Raw genomic sequence first — 17,009 nt, forward strand, 5'->3', positions numbered from 1 at the left:
CCCAATGCATACTGAGGTTCGACATTGAGTTGGCTGGCAGAATCACTTTGTGCCATTTATCTCTAGGTTGAAAGTCACTTTCTGTCAGATTAGATAAGGGTCGGAGTTGTGGGTGAACATGAATGAGATCGACAGGGCAGCAAACTGATTGCAGGAACAATTTATTTCCAGATGTACCTGACCGAAAATTAATCACATTAACGTTTATCAGAAAATAATCTAAGTCACTGTTGTTATAAATTGCTCTGATTTTGAAAAATATCTCAGATCACAGAGCTCTGAGGTTGGTACCACAAAATTCCCAATGCTTTGGAAGACTGGAGGTTCAGTTCGGTGACACCTGGAAAACAATGTGTGGGCTTGAATGGGATTTGAAAACCGCCAATGTGGCCTGTGCACAGCTTCGTTGTGGAGTCGCGGTGTCTGTTTCAAGCTCGATGCATTCTGGAGGCAGTGCTGTTCTCACGGCTACCGAGGTGTTTCAATGTACGGGCAATGAGACTCAGCTGGGGACGTGCCCTCGGTCTTCAACCACGCACCAGGATTGCACTGGACACAACAATGTCACCCTGATATGTTCAGGTGAGTACAAGCTTACCGAAAGAAAAAGACACATTTCCGCTTAATGTGTGTAAGCGTAATGTCGCTGGCATTCCTGACTCAACTAATCCTCAAGATTCTCATGTTCCCTGGCACAAGAGTGATGAGGTAAAATATGCACGAAATTATTCGAAATTTAAACGTTTTAAAACGTTTGCGTTTGGGGTGGGAAAGACATTTCTTCAACTGTCCACAGTCAATACCCTTTAGTGTTGACGTTGACTAAACGTCGCTCATGGAGGATAATATGAATCATTGTTCGATACAGATACATTGACGTGAACTTCAGACAATTTAAGTTATGACAAGACAATTGTTTATTTTCTAAATCTCCGTGATCCATAATCGGGTCAGTAGTTTTTAACAATGCTAACAGACTGGATGGCATCATTGAAGGTATCTCTTGCCAACAAACTTTTCAGCAAGAAGTTCCAGCTCACAAACACTCGTTGGCTGATAGATATTATCATGGTAATTTATTCACCGTTCTGTCCCTTACTTACTTGTCCCTTCCCAATCTCTTAACTTTCACGTTGCTGTAAATTTATCTTGCCTTCGTAACACGTTGTATTTTGCATGGTATGCACTTTGTCAACAGTCTGATTCATTACATTCAAAGTTTGGGAGAAGATTTGTCGCTCGGGTGCTCGTTGTTGTGGTTCTGTTCGCCGAGCTGGAAATATTTGCTGCAAACGTTTCGTCCCCTGTCGAGGATGTTACCGAGACAGGGGACGAAACGTTTGCAACAAAAATTTCCAGCTCGGCGAACAGAACCACAACAATGATTCATTACATTCCAATATGCAATACTGTGCACGTTTTGTCCCAAATCGTAACATTATTTCCTGTTACTCTTTCGATGATCAATTCGCAGGTCCAGTAAATTCTTTCGTTTGCTGCTTTGTTCATCAAGTAATATTCTCGTATACCTCTATCAGTTCCAGCTTCATTGCTTCAATATGATCCATAACCTGTCCAATACGCATTAGTCAAGCATGCATCTCTTCAAGAGCCAGGACACACTTTGTCAATTATGTGTTCCACATAATTATAAGCAATGTTTTCCCATCTTCCCAAACGCAAAGGAATTATTTCTCTCTTTCTGCCCTAAATTCTTCTATTCTTAAATTTAAGTTTAAGTTGCATTGCTGACTACCCTACCAAGTATTCTGTCAACTTGATGTATCTCAGCTTTTGAAGCTCCAACACTTATATCTAAGTGCACTTATTCACAACATGAAGAGGGAAAAGGTGAAAACATCTAAATGCACGCTGTAAGTCATTTTCCAGGCTGCCAAAATATACTGCCTCAAACTTCTTTGCTTAAAGTTTCATCTGTCACGTACTTATCTGTTTTGCTCTCTTTGCATGCTTTACTAAAATTGGGAGATGTCATGAATAATGGTTTGAAAACATTGATGCATGGTACCAGGGGCTAATTTTGAAGTGTTACTCTGCATCTCAATGCAAATTCGGGGAAGTCCATGTCACATTCTACCAAACGGTACACTTTCACAGGTTATAATTGATTTCATTACTGTAGGTTCGATGGCAGAATAAAGGTTAATATTATTGAAACTGCATATTGCAGCCAGCATCTGATGCACTGGTCATGATTTGGTCACCCGGACGCTCAACATCTTACTGTACTAAAAAACTTTTAACATTATAATTATCTCAATTGCCTCAAACTTGTAAACTCATTTGTTGCCCATGTTTCAGAAATTGCCTTCAAAAATAATTATTTAATACATTCGTCTCGTTAGCTGCACTGTATTGTAACACCCTGATGGAATCGGCTACGTCAGTGGTCTGAATGACTTGTCTTTGATATAAGGTAACGCCATTAGCGTTGGTTCATTACCCCCACAATCTGAAGTTGCCATGGATGTCCTTACCTTCTGAGCTCAACCCTCGGCTGATGAATAGTGACCATCAGGTTAAATCACCATCAACCACATCTCTCTAACAAGAATGCAGCCACGTATTCATCAGTAAATTGAGTTAAGCATTACTGCATGATTGCAAAAGTCAATCTAACCTGCACAAGCAATCGGGACCAAAAGTACACTGCTGTTATCAAACTATGGACTGCATCAAGTCAACCTTTACACCCTCGTTTCATAGGTTTTCCAGGACTGAGGTAAATGATCATAATCACTATCTTGGGAATACCCTTTAAATGTGAATAGTGGAAAGATTTTCATGAAATAATCGTAATTATTTTGAAGACATTGTAACTGTCACGTATTGTATTGGGCAATGGAGGATGAGATTCGATTTATTTTCTCTTTTGAATCTTGAACAAGTGCGTGGATATTTGCAAACGTTTGTTTCTTTATTTGATCCAAAACAGGAAACAATGGTCCCCGATTGGTTGGTGGGGAGAACAGGTGCTCTGGGCGAGTGGAGGTCCTGCATGGAGAGCAGTGGGGAACGCTGTGCGGTGATTACTTTGGCTTACAAGACGCCAATGTGGTCTGTGAGCACCTTTTTTGCGGGACTGTAAAGTCGATCCCGAGAGATGCTCGATTTGGGAGGGGAGCCCGACCAGTGTGGAAGGAAAACTATGAATGCCATGGAAACGAGCGACGACTGTGGAATTGTCCTGTTTCTCATGGGGAAAGCTTCAACTGTTTACATGGAAATATGGCCAATGTCATCTGCTCGGGTGTGTCTTTTATAGCCATTGCTCTTTTGCGAAACAGTGTTTCTGTGTACTTAAAGTTTGGAATTATTTTATTTATACCTTAATGGAATGTCACTGGTGAGCCCACGGCCTGTTGGTCTTTTGTGATTAATCTCGGTTTAACTGGTGCACTAGTTCACTTCAGGAAGTCATTACCTTTCAACTATATGGTTAATAATCCGCAGTCATATGTCAGTCAGAAAAGGTTAGACCGGCAGATGTCCTTCCATAAGGAAAAGTATTAGCCAGATGAGTTGTAAGGAGAATTGATGATCGTTTGACTGTCACCATCGCTAAGACTAACTTTCCGTTCCAGACTATTAACTCAGTTTGATATTTATCAGCTGCCATTCTGGAATTTCGGGCACTCTCAGCAGCACCAGGTCTTAATTTCTACCTCCACTTTGCAAATCAAGAGGCCATGTTTGATTTGGCACAATGATGTTCTGAGATACGACACTTGAGTTTTCGGAAGCTATTTTGTATTAAATGTACATTATGTTTTTAAAAAAATTCTGAATGCCATCCAAGGTGATAATTAATTTCCTAAATCTTTGCATATAACTGCCGCATTCTTCAAATGTCAATCCCCTGTCTCTCCAAAAATGCATCCATTCTGCCTGGGTTACTAATTGTGTTAGTGCTTCTAAACTATCTGTACTGTTTCAGATTTGGAATATTTCACGAACATTTTAACGATTATTATTCTGATACTTAGTCTTTCAGGGAACGGAGATGTGACTGGTGAGGCCAGGATTGGTGCTGATGCCTGATTTCATTTTAACTAAGTTGGTTTTACAGGCCTTTAGTTATGATTTTGTCACTCTTTTATGAGCCTGAAGACCTTGTCGGGCAGATCAAATGTGGAAACCAGATTTGATTTCCTGACAAACATTAGGGGCTGCATGAGTTTTGTTTTCAATATTTCTTCATAGTTTCCCTGTTCACGAGCTGAAACTGGGCTCCAATTCCAAAGCATACATTTTCCAACATTCCCCCAGAGAATGCATAAAGCATCTGAATTACTCGTGTCAACATTTTTACGACATGACATTCTGCCCTCAACTCCTGGCAGGGAATATCAGAATCTGCACAAATGGCGCCGCAGAACTCAGATGTATTCATAACTTCTAATAAAAGATATTGACGTATCAATAGCGTGGAGACAATGTTCAAAAGAAAATGGAGAATATTGGCAGTTACATTAGTGAGTGACAGCATCACGTTTTAAAATTTATGTGCTATCCCAAATTTTCATAAGTGTTTTGAATGTCATAATTCTCAAACAGACTTGTTCCTCAATTTCCATTATCTTCTTGACCGTTGTCTCAGTCATGTTGCGGGTCATTTGCTCAGTGCAACATGCTCTGCCGTCAACCATGAGAGTAGTGGCAACATATAAATGGTCAAAGCATACGAGTAGCATCTGCAGACTGACAGTCGGCCTGAATGAATGGGGTCGCTAGCTAAAGACGAGACTTTATTTTCAACGAATGCCAGAATAGCAGCACTTTTATTTCCACGCCCCTCTCAATTTTTTTTCAGAAGAAATGTAATGACATGATGAAAGTATTTGAAAAAGTAAATGGACAAAATATCTTTATGATTGCAAATCACACATTTTCCTATGATTGTTAGTTCTCGAATATCTGTGTTCATTTCAATCGCTGTTCTCAGTAACTCTTATTTTGCAGATGAAAATTGGGCGCTAAGACTAGTGAATGGAGAAAGCCGCTGTGATGGCCGAGTTGAAGTTTACTCTCATGGAAGCTGGGGCGGAGTGCATGACACCGTGTGGGATCAGAATGATGCCAACGTTGTCTGCAGACAGCTGGGATGCGGTTATGCCTTAGAAATATATAATTCTTCAAAGTACGGGGAGAGTGATGGTGGTTCGTGGGTACATGTTGTCCAATGTCATGGACATGAATCACAGCTCCAGGACTGCAGGATCTCCAACACATTGAATTCGTCTGACATCGAAGGCAGTAGCGTAGGGGTCCTCTGTTCAGGTAAGTAGACTCTTCACATTTAAACCAGCTCAGATATATCAAGCCAAATATTCATCTGCTGAGTAAATTGAGAATGTACACCACTGGCTTGTCAGTGTCACTCGAACCATTTATTCATCGCTCGGATATCAGCAGACCTGAGGTGGGCGGCGGGTGCAGATGGATGAATATGAGAAATTAACACCATTTTTGTGTCAGATACAAGCATTACGTGGCAGGTCAGGTGAATTGGCTATGCTAAATTCCGCAGATTGTCATTTGCATTAGTCCGAGGAAAATGGGTCTGGGTGGGTTAAATTTGAGATGGTCGGTGTGGACTGGTTGGTCCAAAGGGCCACTTTCCACAATGTCGGGAATTTAATCTAGTCTTAAGGGGCGGCAGGCTGGCACAGTGATAAGCACTACTGCTCACAGTACCAGAAACCCGGGTTCAATTCCCGCCTCAGGGAACTGTCTGAGTGGTTTGCACATTCTCCCCGTTTCTGCGTTAGTTCACTCTGGGTGCTCCGGTTTCCTCTCACCGTCCAAAGATGTGCAGTATAGGTGAATTGGCAATGTTAAATTGCTTGTCGTGTTCGGTGAAGGGTTAAATGTAGTGGAATGGGTCTGTGTGGGTTGCTCTTCGGAGGGTCGTTGTGGACTTGTTGGGCCAAAGGGCCTGTTTCCACATTCTAAGTAATCTAATCTAATTACAGTTTCTTAACCCAAAAGTAAAGTTGACACACGTGCACAAAGAATGCGTTAGTTCAGATAAAGAGTCACTCGAATTGAAATGCTAACGCCACTTCCCAAAGAGGCCAGTAAACCTCCTGCATTTCACCAGCAATTTCTAATTTTGTGAGAGTGACGTTGGCGTTGCGATTTGAAATTTTGATGAGAATGACTATAAACAGATATTGTTCAGACAGGCAAAAATGCCGAGGAATGGGAATTGGAGTTTAATTTAAATAAATATGAGGTGAGGCTTTTTATAAGTAAAATCCGAGGAGGATTTATACATTTAATGGTAAGGTCCTGGGGATTGTTGCCAAACAATGAGACCTCGGTGTGCAGACTCTAAGTGCATTGAAAATGGAGGCATGGAGAGACAGTGCAGTGAAGAAGGTGATTGGTACTCTTACATTCATTGATCCGTGCCACTGAATACAAGAGTTCGAAAGTCATGCTGTGGCTGTACATTGGTTGGCCCCTTTTGGAATTATGTGTATCATTCTGGCCACCCTTTTAGAAGAACAATGCTGGTAAACTTGAAAGGATTCAGAAAAAAATTGCAGTGATGTTAGCAGAGTTGGAAGGATTGACTTATATGGAGAAGATAAACAGACTGGGCATTTTTCCCTGGATGGTCGGAGGCTGAAGGGAGACCTGACAGAAATTTATTATATCAGGAGGGGCATGCATAAGGTGAATAGACAAGGCATTGTCCCCAGGATAGTGAAATCCGAATCTGGAGGGCAGAGGTTACAAGTAAGAGGAAAAGATTTCTAATGGAACTGAGGGACAATGTTTGTCACAAAAGAGGCTGTACGTATGAAATATCTTGACAGTGAGGTGTTGGAGGATAGTACGGTTACAACATTTAAAAGGCATCTGGATTTGTGAATAAATAGGAAACGTTTAGAGATATGTGCGCGGAATGTTGTTAAATGGGAGTGGATTAATTTAGAATATATGATTGACATGGAGGAGTTGGACTGAAGGATTTGTTTTTGTCCTGGATATGTCTAGGACTCCATTACTTGAAATGATCGCTTTTCTTTCAATTAGTAGAGCTTTTTATCTTCTCTGAGAATCTTCTGATCTCGTGCAGCATTGCAGAGACTGAAAGCGCAGTTTGAATTTTGCAGATAATGCACGAGAGACGGATTCCATACAAAACAAATGTCTTGAGATGTTTCACATGCGAAGTCGCCGCACTGCAATTATATAATATTTTGGGAGTCGTTGTGCGTTATGTAGCTCGGGATGGTGATGAGACCCTGAAGGAACGCTTTCATGATCATTGAAATGTCGAGGCAATGGCTTCTTGGTGATTGTGTGTTAAGTACTCATCTCGAATTACAACCGGGGACATTGCAACAGCATTGGAACTAAAGTTAGGGGACTGCTGTGCGGTAGATATAAGCAAATGCGTGACTTGCCATCAATCAGAAAAGCAGTTTGCAAGCAGTGAGCTCAGGGAAGGTCTCCTCTCGTGTCAGGTCCAGCGCACAAGTTGTCAAAAATTCCATTGTGCAGAATAACTTACAAATAGCTGTTATGCTGTTGACCTGATGGAAGCTTCACTTTTCCTCGATAAAGATCATAAAATGGTTCGTTAGAAGCTGAAGACAGTGTTTTAAGGCGAAAAAGTTTATTCTCAAACTGCAAGAAGCATGATTTAGACCAGAGCAGAAAACTGTGTGCAGTTAAGGAATCCATATCAGAGGATGGATTTGACAGTAATGGAGACAATGCAGGGGGAAACGTATTCGAGATTTTCTTGAGATGAACAACATTTAGCTATGAAGACAACTTAGCCAGATTTGGATTCATTTCCTTTGAACAGATACGACTGAGTATGGGCAGGATTGAGGTGTATAATAAGCAAGAAGGAATCTTTCCCCTATGTTATGCAATTGCTTACCTTGCGGCATAGAGTTAAGGTGATGGACAGAAGGTTCAGAGGGACCTGAGGATATTCTTTTTCATCCACTTGTGGGGGGGGGGGGGGGGGGAGTAGTCTGGAATTCACTGCCTGTAAATGTGGTAGATGCAGGAACGTTAGGGAAATCGAAGATATATTTAGATGTGCACTTGTGATGCGAAGGAGTTAAGGACGAATCCAAGTGCTGGGAATGAGATTAAAATATTTAGGAGCTTGTTTTTGACAGAAACAGAATTGGTGGGCCGAAGGTTCTTTCTCTGTGCTGAAGACTTCTTAAATCGGTGATTCTGTGAATTAGTTCTGGACCTTTGTATCTCAGTACACGTGATAATAACCTGAAATGACTTTTCGTCCCCTTTCAGTATTTACACTTCTACAACTTCTCAAAGTGCTATTGATGTCATGCTAATATATATGTTGTCTTTCAGTTATATTCTCGTAAGGTATAGTATTCTCATGTGCACTGATGAATGAAAGCTGAGACGGTATTTATATTGGACGAACGTACAGTTATGTGCACTATAAAATAGGGTGAGCATTAGACAAAGTAACGCGTGGACAGACAGAAGCGGAGTGGCAGGAAGAGAAAGCACAAATGCAACTGTTTGCAAAATATTTCACGGAATGTTCAATATAGAACGGGAAACTGAACCTGGCAGTACCAGGTGCAATAAGATATTTTGAAACATTTATGTGCTGTACATTCTTGCTAAAAGGTTACACTTGATCGATTAATTTTGTAAGAAATTATGTTTCAGCACAATAAGTACTTCTCATGAGAACATTTAAAACGCTCTCTCCTGTATCTATACACTATGTTGCCCTGAGTGATGAAGGGAATGTGTATTGAATATGTAATTGTTTCACAGATCACTTTCAGTTAAGGCTGTCAGATGGTGGAAGCCCTTGTGCTGGTCGAGTGGAGATTTACTACAATGGAATATGGGGCTCAGTTTGTGATGATTCATGGGATGTGGTAGACGCTGAAGTCGTTTGTAAACAACTGGGTTGTGGAAAAGCACTGGATATGACACTCCCTTCCTCCTCTGGACCGGGCTCAGGCCACATTTGCTGGAAGGATGTGAAGTGTTTTGGAAACGAATCATTTCTCTGGGAATGTCCTTCAGTACCATTGGGTCACCAAGACGACTGTTCTCATAAAGAGGATGTGAGAATTATGTGCTCGGGTGAGGCCATTCTTTAATGCTATTACTTTGTGCGAATCTTGTAGGTGAGACGTCATGCTGACGTATGTTCACTGAATTCGAAAGAATGTAGAGCAGCGGCAATAATTTAAAGAAACGATCTCTGACATTTACATGTGCACAAAAAGTGAAAGAGCACTTCGTTTCTCTAATCTAAATTGCTTTTCTGTTAGTTTTTTTAACCTTCTATTGATACAAGACGCGTTTGTCATGAAAAGTGTCATTTTTGATCTGTTGTCACTACTCCAAGTGGATGCCAATATTGTCCTGATTGTCATAAAGGGTTTACTAAAAATTAATTCCAAAATTTATGATCTTTACTTTTGTATTGAGCGACCAGAAACATGAGACCTGTTCGTGTGTCTATCGAACTATTTGTGAATCGAAAATGAAGGGAGATTTTTTTTCTTTATGTTTCCGAGCAGACTTCACTGCATCAGACACAGCTCCTGTACAATTGTATCAGACCTGTACTGCCTGTTTATTACTGTGCACTTGCGGTTTTCATGATTTTTCAGAAGCAGTAAAAAGATTCCGTAATTTGCTTCCAACTGAGCAGTTTGAAACTTCCCTGGTGATACAAAATTAAAATTGATTGCATATATATCTATATATATATATATAATTGAACAGCCATGATATCAGAACCAGTTCCAGTGGACCGTCACTTCTGCAAAGTGGACAATTTACTTTTAACACAGGCTTTCTGTTTTCTGTCAGTTTCTGCTTCTCGACCATTTCGGGTTCTCAAACAGTTCGCCAGATTCTAGTAGTGCCTTGGTCAAGTCCTTCTAAACTCCATGCACGATGCACATTTGGCTCACTCCTTTTTTCATTGCAATATGTGTCATGAAGAAAACTGAACACAACGATCCGCGGATGCTGCGAATCTAAAACAAAAAGGAAAATTTCTGGAAAATCTCATATGTCAAGCAGCATCCGTCGAGACAAAGAGACAACGTTTCATGTCCAGTGACGCTTCCTCAATTCAGAATACGCGTCACTGGACCTGAAGATTTGTCTGTGCTTTCTCTCTTCACAGATTCTGTTGAGTTTCTCCAGCAATTCCCTTTGTTCATATCACGCATCCTGCTCGTTTCGGCAATCACAGGGCACACCAGCGATATGGACAATCTAACAATCTGGGTATGTGTTATTGTTTGAACAGAACACAAGGACCTGCGGCTGGTGAATGGAAAGCATGGCTGTGAGGGAAGAGTGGAGGTGTTCTACAATGGGACCTGGGGAACAGTGTGTTCAGACACATTGGATTCACACGTTGCCAAAGTGATTTGTAAACAGCTGCACTGTGGTGCGTTCCAGTATGTTGAGTACGACGCTCAATCATTCGGAGCAGGAACGGGAACTATTTGGCTCGATGAGATGGAGTGTCTGTCACACGAGTCGACACTGTGGCAATGTCACACAGATCCGTGGGGTCAACATGACTGTCAACACCGGGAAGATGCTGGTGTAGTTTGTTCAGGTAACATGACAAGCCTTCTCAATGTTCGGGTGTCATTTCAAACATGAATTTCCAATAGACTGAGCATCTTTCTCCTTCCAACAGAGAGCAATGTGACAAAGGAGCAGACCCTCAGTTCAACTTACTGCCATCAACAATTAGGTGCGTCTTCTTTCCCTATGAGCGAATTCTTGGAGATTCTGCTTTGTACTGCATTCAATAATAATCAGTTCTGTACCACAGATACGCAAGACAGTGTGCACTTGCATGGAGGAAGCAGCAACTGTTCTGGAAGAGTGGAAATCATGTGCGATAAACGCTGGGGAACGTTGTGTGGCAATTCCTGGGATATAACTGATGCTAATGTTGTCTGCAGAGAGCTGGGATGTGGCTTCGCTCTATCAGCCCGAGATGAGGCCGCTCTCTCCCAGGAGAAAGATGTTATCTGGCAGAATGATGTGAAGTGTAAGGGAAGAGAATTCTCTCTGTTGGACTGTCTCTCCGCAGCTCCAGCTAACAGCAAGTGTAACCACAAGGAAATTGCCAGCGTAAAGTGCTCTGGTAAGATTGATGCTGACTGACGTGCGCCATTAATGTTAAAAATCAGGGCAACTATTTGATTTCCTTCATAATTATTCGTACTTTGTGCTCCACAGGATCCGAGTTGGTGACGGTCTCCCCTTCACCTCCACCTGCGGGTATTTATGACTGATATTATTATTAGTATTTGTGTTCGCGTTACTTTCCTGAAAAGTGACATTGATGTTGTTGGCATTTTCACGATTTGGAAGCTAGTGTCATTGTTTCCTTAATGATGATTATTTACAATTTTCCATGGCAGACCTTAACTATGCTAAACCCATTTGTACTCCCTCCTTTCAGGGCAGGAAAGCCCGTCTATTTCCATGCCTGTTGTCGTCTGTTCATCTTTGGGAGTCTTGTTAATCTGTGAGTTGGTCGCATTACTGGTGGTCATGCAAAGAAAATTGCAAATGAAAGGTAAGCATTATATCTACCAACTGAGATAACACTGCGTCACTTTCACTGTTGCATACGTTCTCGGGGCTGTACGTTTTTATTGCACTTTTCGAGCATTTGACTGAGATGATCACGATTGTGCGGCACTTCTTGGCTGTCTGTTTTCTTCGAGGGACTTTGCCCAATGAAATGCGAAGTTTTAATAAACACTCAGATAAATGCATCAAATCTGTAAATAGCAGTTAAAAGAATATTCTAACTGTGTGAAGTATGCATCAAGTCGCTCAATATATTTGGAGAGAAACTGAATTAAGGTGTAATGTGGAGTTGCTACAGTCATTATCATTGGGAAAGAAATATAAAGACTGCACTTTCCAGTTAGGCAACAAATGGCTTCCCTTGACTGAGCAAATGATACTTCTGTACTTTGCACAATAATTTAAAAGCGTTTGCTTGGGGACCATTTTCCACGAGTTGGCAATGAAAATCAACACTAATAACAATCATTTTCTATCCTTTCACATGCTCTTAATTTTCCTTTACATATAGCCAGAAAAACTAGGCACTTAGTCTATCACGATCAATGTCATCAAGGTGCACCTTATTTCATTCGTCTCACGTTTTTGTTTTTAACTAATTGTCATAATTATGCAATTGTTTAATGAAATTAGTCCAATTCTAACAACATTATTATCAACCTTGTTTGTTAGCAACACGGTATGTTGAACATTAATTTGTAATCTCCTCAATGGTATCAAGTCTTTTTTAAAAATATAGGTTATTAGCATTTTCGTTTTTTCATTGCATTAAAGAGTTTCATTTTCTGCACTCAACATCTTCACTCACACGCACCATTGCGAGCTGAGAATTTTCTTGAATAGATATTGAACCAGCAAAATTAGAACAAAACACCCAAATTTATACCAACAAGAGCGTTTCGCTCTTTCTGTTTAACATACTAGGTTCGGTAACTGATGTGACATGGAAATTACTCATGGCCTGTTCACTTGTTTTTCCAAGATGTTCTCCCTTCAGCGATCAGTTAACGTTGTGTGAAGATTCTAATCTACAGCATTGTGTGAACTCGTTCTTCTCTCCCCTGGTTCTTCAGATATAAACACCTTGTTTCTGCGAGTGTTCAGCTACAAATGCTGACCAGTCTCTTGTTTATTCAACAGAACTTTTCCTTGGTGGCAGAGGCTCACGCCTTGGTTTGTACCAAGGAATTTATGAAGAAATTGAGAATATTCCCCCTGGCAAGAGGACGGATCACAAACATGGACCAGGTATATATTTCCTATTGTACAGTAAATCATGACTGGATAAGCATAGCTTCCATTTAATTTGCAGTCTTCCATGATCAATGACTGAATGAACATGATTAATAGTTAATACACAGTCGTCGTGTGTGAGAAGCTATCTCATTAACTGTGTCTCTGTCCGCATTTCGTGAGATGAAGAATTTCAATATGATAATTCCCACTGCCTTACATTCCTGATAGATTATTTCTGGCATATATTTGAAAATGCAAACAGAACTATCAATTTCACTTCTACCCTGGTTCCACCCTGACCCCTTCAGATGGCTGGACAACTAATCAATTCGTCATTGATTTTAAAATAATATAACTTTTGCAGTAAGTATGGATTAAACAGCACCAAAGAGCCGAAGCAAAATTGAGGAATCAATGTATAAACAAATATGATGAATCACAGAAGATGAGTGGTGCTGAAAGTGTGCATATGACTCTGAAACTTTGCAGGTGTTCAGATACAGTGTAAATGAATGGAAAGAAAATGTCTGGTAGATGATAAATGTTAAATTATCCATTTTGGTTGGAATAAAATTAGAAATGACTATTATTTGAACGGACATGGCCTGAAAAGTAGAGATAGCAGATTTAGGACTAAATTGAGGAGGAACATTTTCACCCACAGGATTGAGAATTTATGGAATTCCCTGCCTCATCAGATGTTTTTAGGACTGGGGTGAATAATGTTTTGAACTTTAAAATCGTGAGTAAGTCGAACTGAAGCCACGAAAAGGTCAGTTATAATCTTATTGAACGGCGGAGCTGGTTGGAACGGTCAGATGGAGTACTCCTGCTCTTAGATCTTATATCATATTCCTTCCCGCAGTGGGTACCCTTGACATTATTCCAGATATTTCTACAGGCACGATTAAAGAACAATACTTTCTGTTGTCACCCTACAATTAATAACATAAAACCTTCAACTACAGTCCATAAGTCTACGACATACAGGATCAGGATTAGATCATTTGGCTCATCGAGTCTATTCTGCCATTCAATAAGGGCTGATGTGCTTCTCAACCACTTTGCTTTGCCTTCTTCTTGGATGTTTTATCCCCTTATTCATCAATAACCTTTGTATTTCTGTTTTAAATACACACTGATTGGCCTCAATCGCCACCTGTGTTCCATAGATTCGCAAGCCTCTGGTTGAAGAATATTTGCCTCATTCTAAATCTTATTGGTCATGGCTTCTCTTGGAATTCGAGTTTGAAAATAACTCTCCATTTTTATTTTTAGTAATTTATGCTTCCATGGACTCACTCAATCGCATTGAATACTACACCAGCCACAACTTGACTGACAATAATCCCGGATCTGAAAATCTTGAGGTGAAATCCAACAGCATTCCAGGTGTGTATAGCATCACTTTCTGTCAATTAATTTTCGTCCTACACCCTCTAAGCTGTCCAAAACGTAACGATTTCAACCCTCACAAGGTAGTGTGACCACTGGAATGTTGGTTAAAGGGAAAATCGCTGTTTTGATACCACATGATCATGGCCATGGTCTGTCCGGCTGTCTTGTTGCTCACAGAGATTATAGAGCCTATGACCTCTACTTGTAATGTGCAAAGAGACGTGCGTTCGATGTCGTTGCTTTCAGGAACTGCACTCACACCCATTCCCGAAGAAGAATACGTCTCCTTTAGCTGAACATTACAAAAACAACCAGGTTATCATTCTAATCGCATTTTTCCAGCACACCTTGGCCCACAGCCTTGTATGTCTTGACATTGCAAGTGCATCACTGAATACTTTTTTGAGCGTGTTTTGCCTCTATCACCCTTCCTGGCAGAAAGTCGAAGATTTCCTGTTTAATTCTCCCATCACTTCTCTGAAATATATGGCCTTTGGTCATTGATCTCTCCACCATAGAGTGATGTTCCTTCCTGTCTTCCCCAACTACAGTCGTCATCATTTCATGACTCATCGCAGGCATTCAAGCAACTCTGCATGCTCAGCTCCAAGTCAATCAATTGCAAGACAGATACAGCGGTAGGTCTCTCAGCCCTTCGTAACTCTTCCTCCTTTCAATGAGATAATTCCAAACTATGGTGTGGCCGAAATCCAGCTCCCTACCTTTGAAGCATGTCCATAAATACCTTTGATCAACAATAATCTCGGCCACATTTAAAATTAAGAATTGATCAGACATCAGCTAATTTTTGGGAAATATACTTCCAAACCCTGTACAGCTTTATCCTTTCTTGACATCTTCCCTGAACGGTCTGGCATTAATTCTGTGTATAACCCCTCTCGAGCTAAAATAGTCTAATCAGTTGAAGTAGTTTACTTTATGTTCCCTGTCTTATCCGGGTTATTATCTTGAATAATTCAATCAGATAACCTTTCACCTTCTCATTTCCAGAGAAAACAATCCCAATTTGCACCAACTCTGCTCATTCCGTAACTTCAGAATTATGACCTAACTCTTCTGCTCTCAGTTTCCAGCACTGGCCTTATCTGAGACATTCGTCTCGTTTTCTAGTTATCGTTGTTGTGTATTTCAATTTGTATCAGTGATGCTCATCTTTCTCTCCAGGTCGAATTCGTGGTGAGTATGACGATGTTGAGACTGAAGATGCAGACTGTCATGATGGAAAGTTACAATTGGACAGTGATCCTGATGAACACCCTCACACTTACAGATGATGACAGTGGTCTTTGTTCACTCGGTGAGTTGAATAACAGATACTCACATCTTTAACATCCTTTCTATGCATTCACACTGCCATAATTCCTTTCCATTCCATGATAATATTATATTTACTGAAAATCCTAGAACAACGTCCAAACCTGTGCCTCATTTCCACAGCTTGTCACTGAGAAAGCAATGTATTATTGGAGAACGATTTTTATTTCAAAAGCATAAAGAACCGTCTTTAAAAATGAATTCGATGCTATTCATCATACACTGCGTTGTGTCAGTTCTTCGAATAGCTGATGTTCACCTAATTTTGTAATTACAAATCTACAAAATTGCTGTTTCAATGCGTCATCAACTGGCTGTATGGAGGATATGAAAAATGGGGTTTTACGTGCTCAACAGTTTGAATGGTTTAGTTCTTGTAGCTCACATGGAATACAGAGCCTAGGACCTTTACTTGTAATGTGCAAAGAGACGTGCGTTTGATGTGGTTGTTTTCAGGAACTGCACTCACCCCCATTCCCGAAGAAGAATACGTCTCCTTAAGCTGAACATTACAAATGCCAATAACTCACGGTTGCCTTTGAAACCCAGACTATCTGATCAGCTGCTTCACCATTTTAGTGTTTTCGAATGACCTTTCGGAAAAGAAAAACTGCTCCAATGGTCCTTGTAACCCAGTTATCCGCTTCCATTATTCTTCACCTTCTCTCCTTTTTCACAGAGAGTTGTTTAATTACTGTTGTGAGAACTCTCCTGTAACATGTAGCAGTCACAACACTGACAAACAAGCTCCTGTGTTTCTTTGAAGAAGGGTCACCGGGCCTGTAACTTTAACTTTGATGTGTTCCAAACATGTGTCCAGACATGCTGGGTTTTTCTCGCAATTCCCGTTGTTTGTTTCTGATTACGAATGGCCAAATGAGCTTCCCTGCACTGCATGATTCGATAGAACTATGATACAGCCGTTGCCATGTTACCTCTGCTGTGCAATCAGAAAATACATCTGACTTCCCCTGATAACTCGCATATCGGTGGCGCCTTCACTGTTGACATGCACTGGATGTGCGATCCAAACTTTTACAACGTACGCATCAAACCCACAATTGCGACGTTTCCCTCTGAGTTCCAATGTTTCTGATGCAGAGGAAAGAATGGGATGCCTTGGCTTTCAGCAAAATTCTGAAATATCTTGAGCACTATGTAATGTTGAAAATCATCATGGAAAACTTGACATTTATTTTTGAGTTAAACATTGAATACTTTCGTGAGGATTGTTTAAATTAATGAAGAAAGCAACTTTTATTGTTTCACAGAGATCTATTAAATTGTTTTAGGAGTGCGAAAGAAACCATAGATATTTGTTTATCTTGCAATTTCAATCAACATCTCACCTGCAAAATCGTGCATGGCCAATGATATACTTTTGAACATTTCATAACTACTATCAT

At 40.5% G+C, this 17,009-nt stretch overlaps 1 protein-coding gene across 1 annotated transcript in view; it reads left to right on the forward strand.

Annotated features, from left to right (window-relative positions):
- Positions 1-15,563, forward strand: part of LOC148144487 (scavenger receptor cysteine-rich type 1 protein M130-like) — a 32,409-nt gene extending 16,846 nt beyond the window's left edge. The window contains exons 5-15 of the mRNA XM_087975344.1: positions 268-582; positions 2,957-3,271; positions 4,984-5,301; positions 8,818-9,135; positions 10,322-10,662; positions 10,849-11,179; positions 11,275-11,316; positions 11,501-11,617; positions 12,775-12,882; positions 14,149-14,262; positions 15,454-15,563. Of these exons, the coding sequence (XP_087831470.1) occupies positions 268-582; positions 2,957-3,271; positions 4,984-5,301; positions 8,818-9,135; positions 10,322-10,662; positions 10,849-11,179; positions 11,275-11,316; positions 11,501-11,617; positions 12,775-12,882; positions 14,149-14,262; positions 15,454-15,563 (2,429 nt within the window). The remainder of the gene's footprint in view (positions 1-267; positions 583-2,956; positions 3,272-4,983; positions 5,302-8,817; positions 9,136-10,321; positions 10,663-10,848; positions 11,180-11,274; positions 11,317-11,500; positions 11,618-12,774; positions 12,883-14,148; positions 14,263-15,453) is intronic.
- The last annotated feature ends 1,446 nt before the right edge of the window (positions 15,564-17,009 follow it).

Source organism: Chiloscyllium plagiosum, unplaced genomic scaffold (assembly GCF_037043375.1).
Source record: "Chiloscyllium plagiosum isolate Xiang-an unplaced genomic scaffold, Cpla_swu_hap1 HiC_scaffold_27, whole genome shotgun sequence".
Lineage (NCBI taxonomy): Eukaryota > Metazoa > Chordata > Chondrichthyes > Orectolobiformes > Hemiscylliidae > Chiloscyllium > Chiloscyllium plagiosum.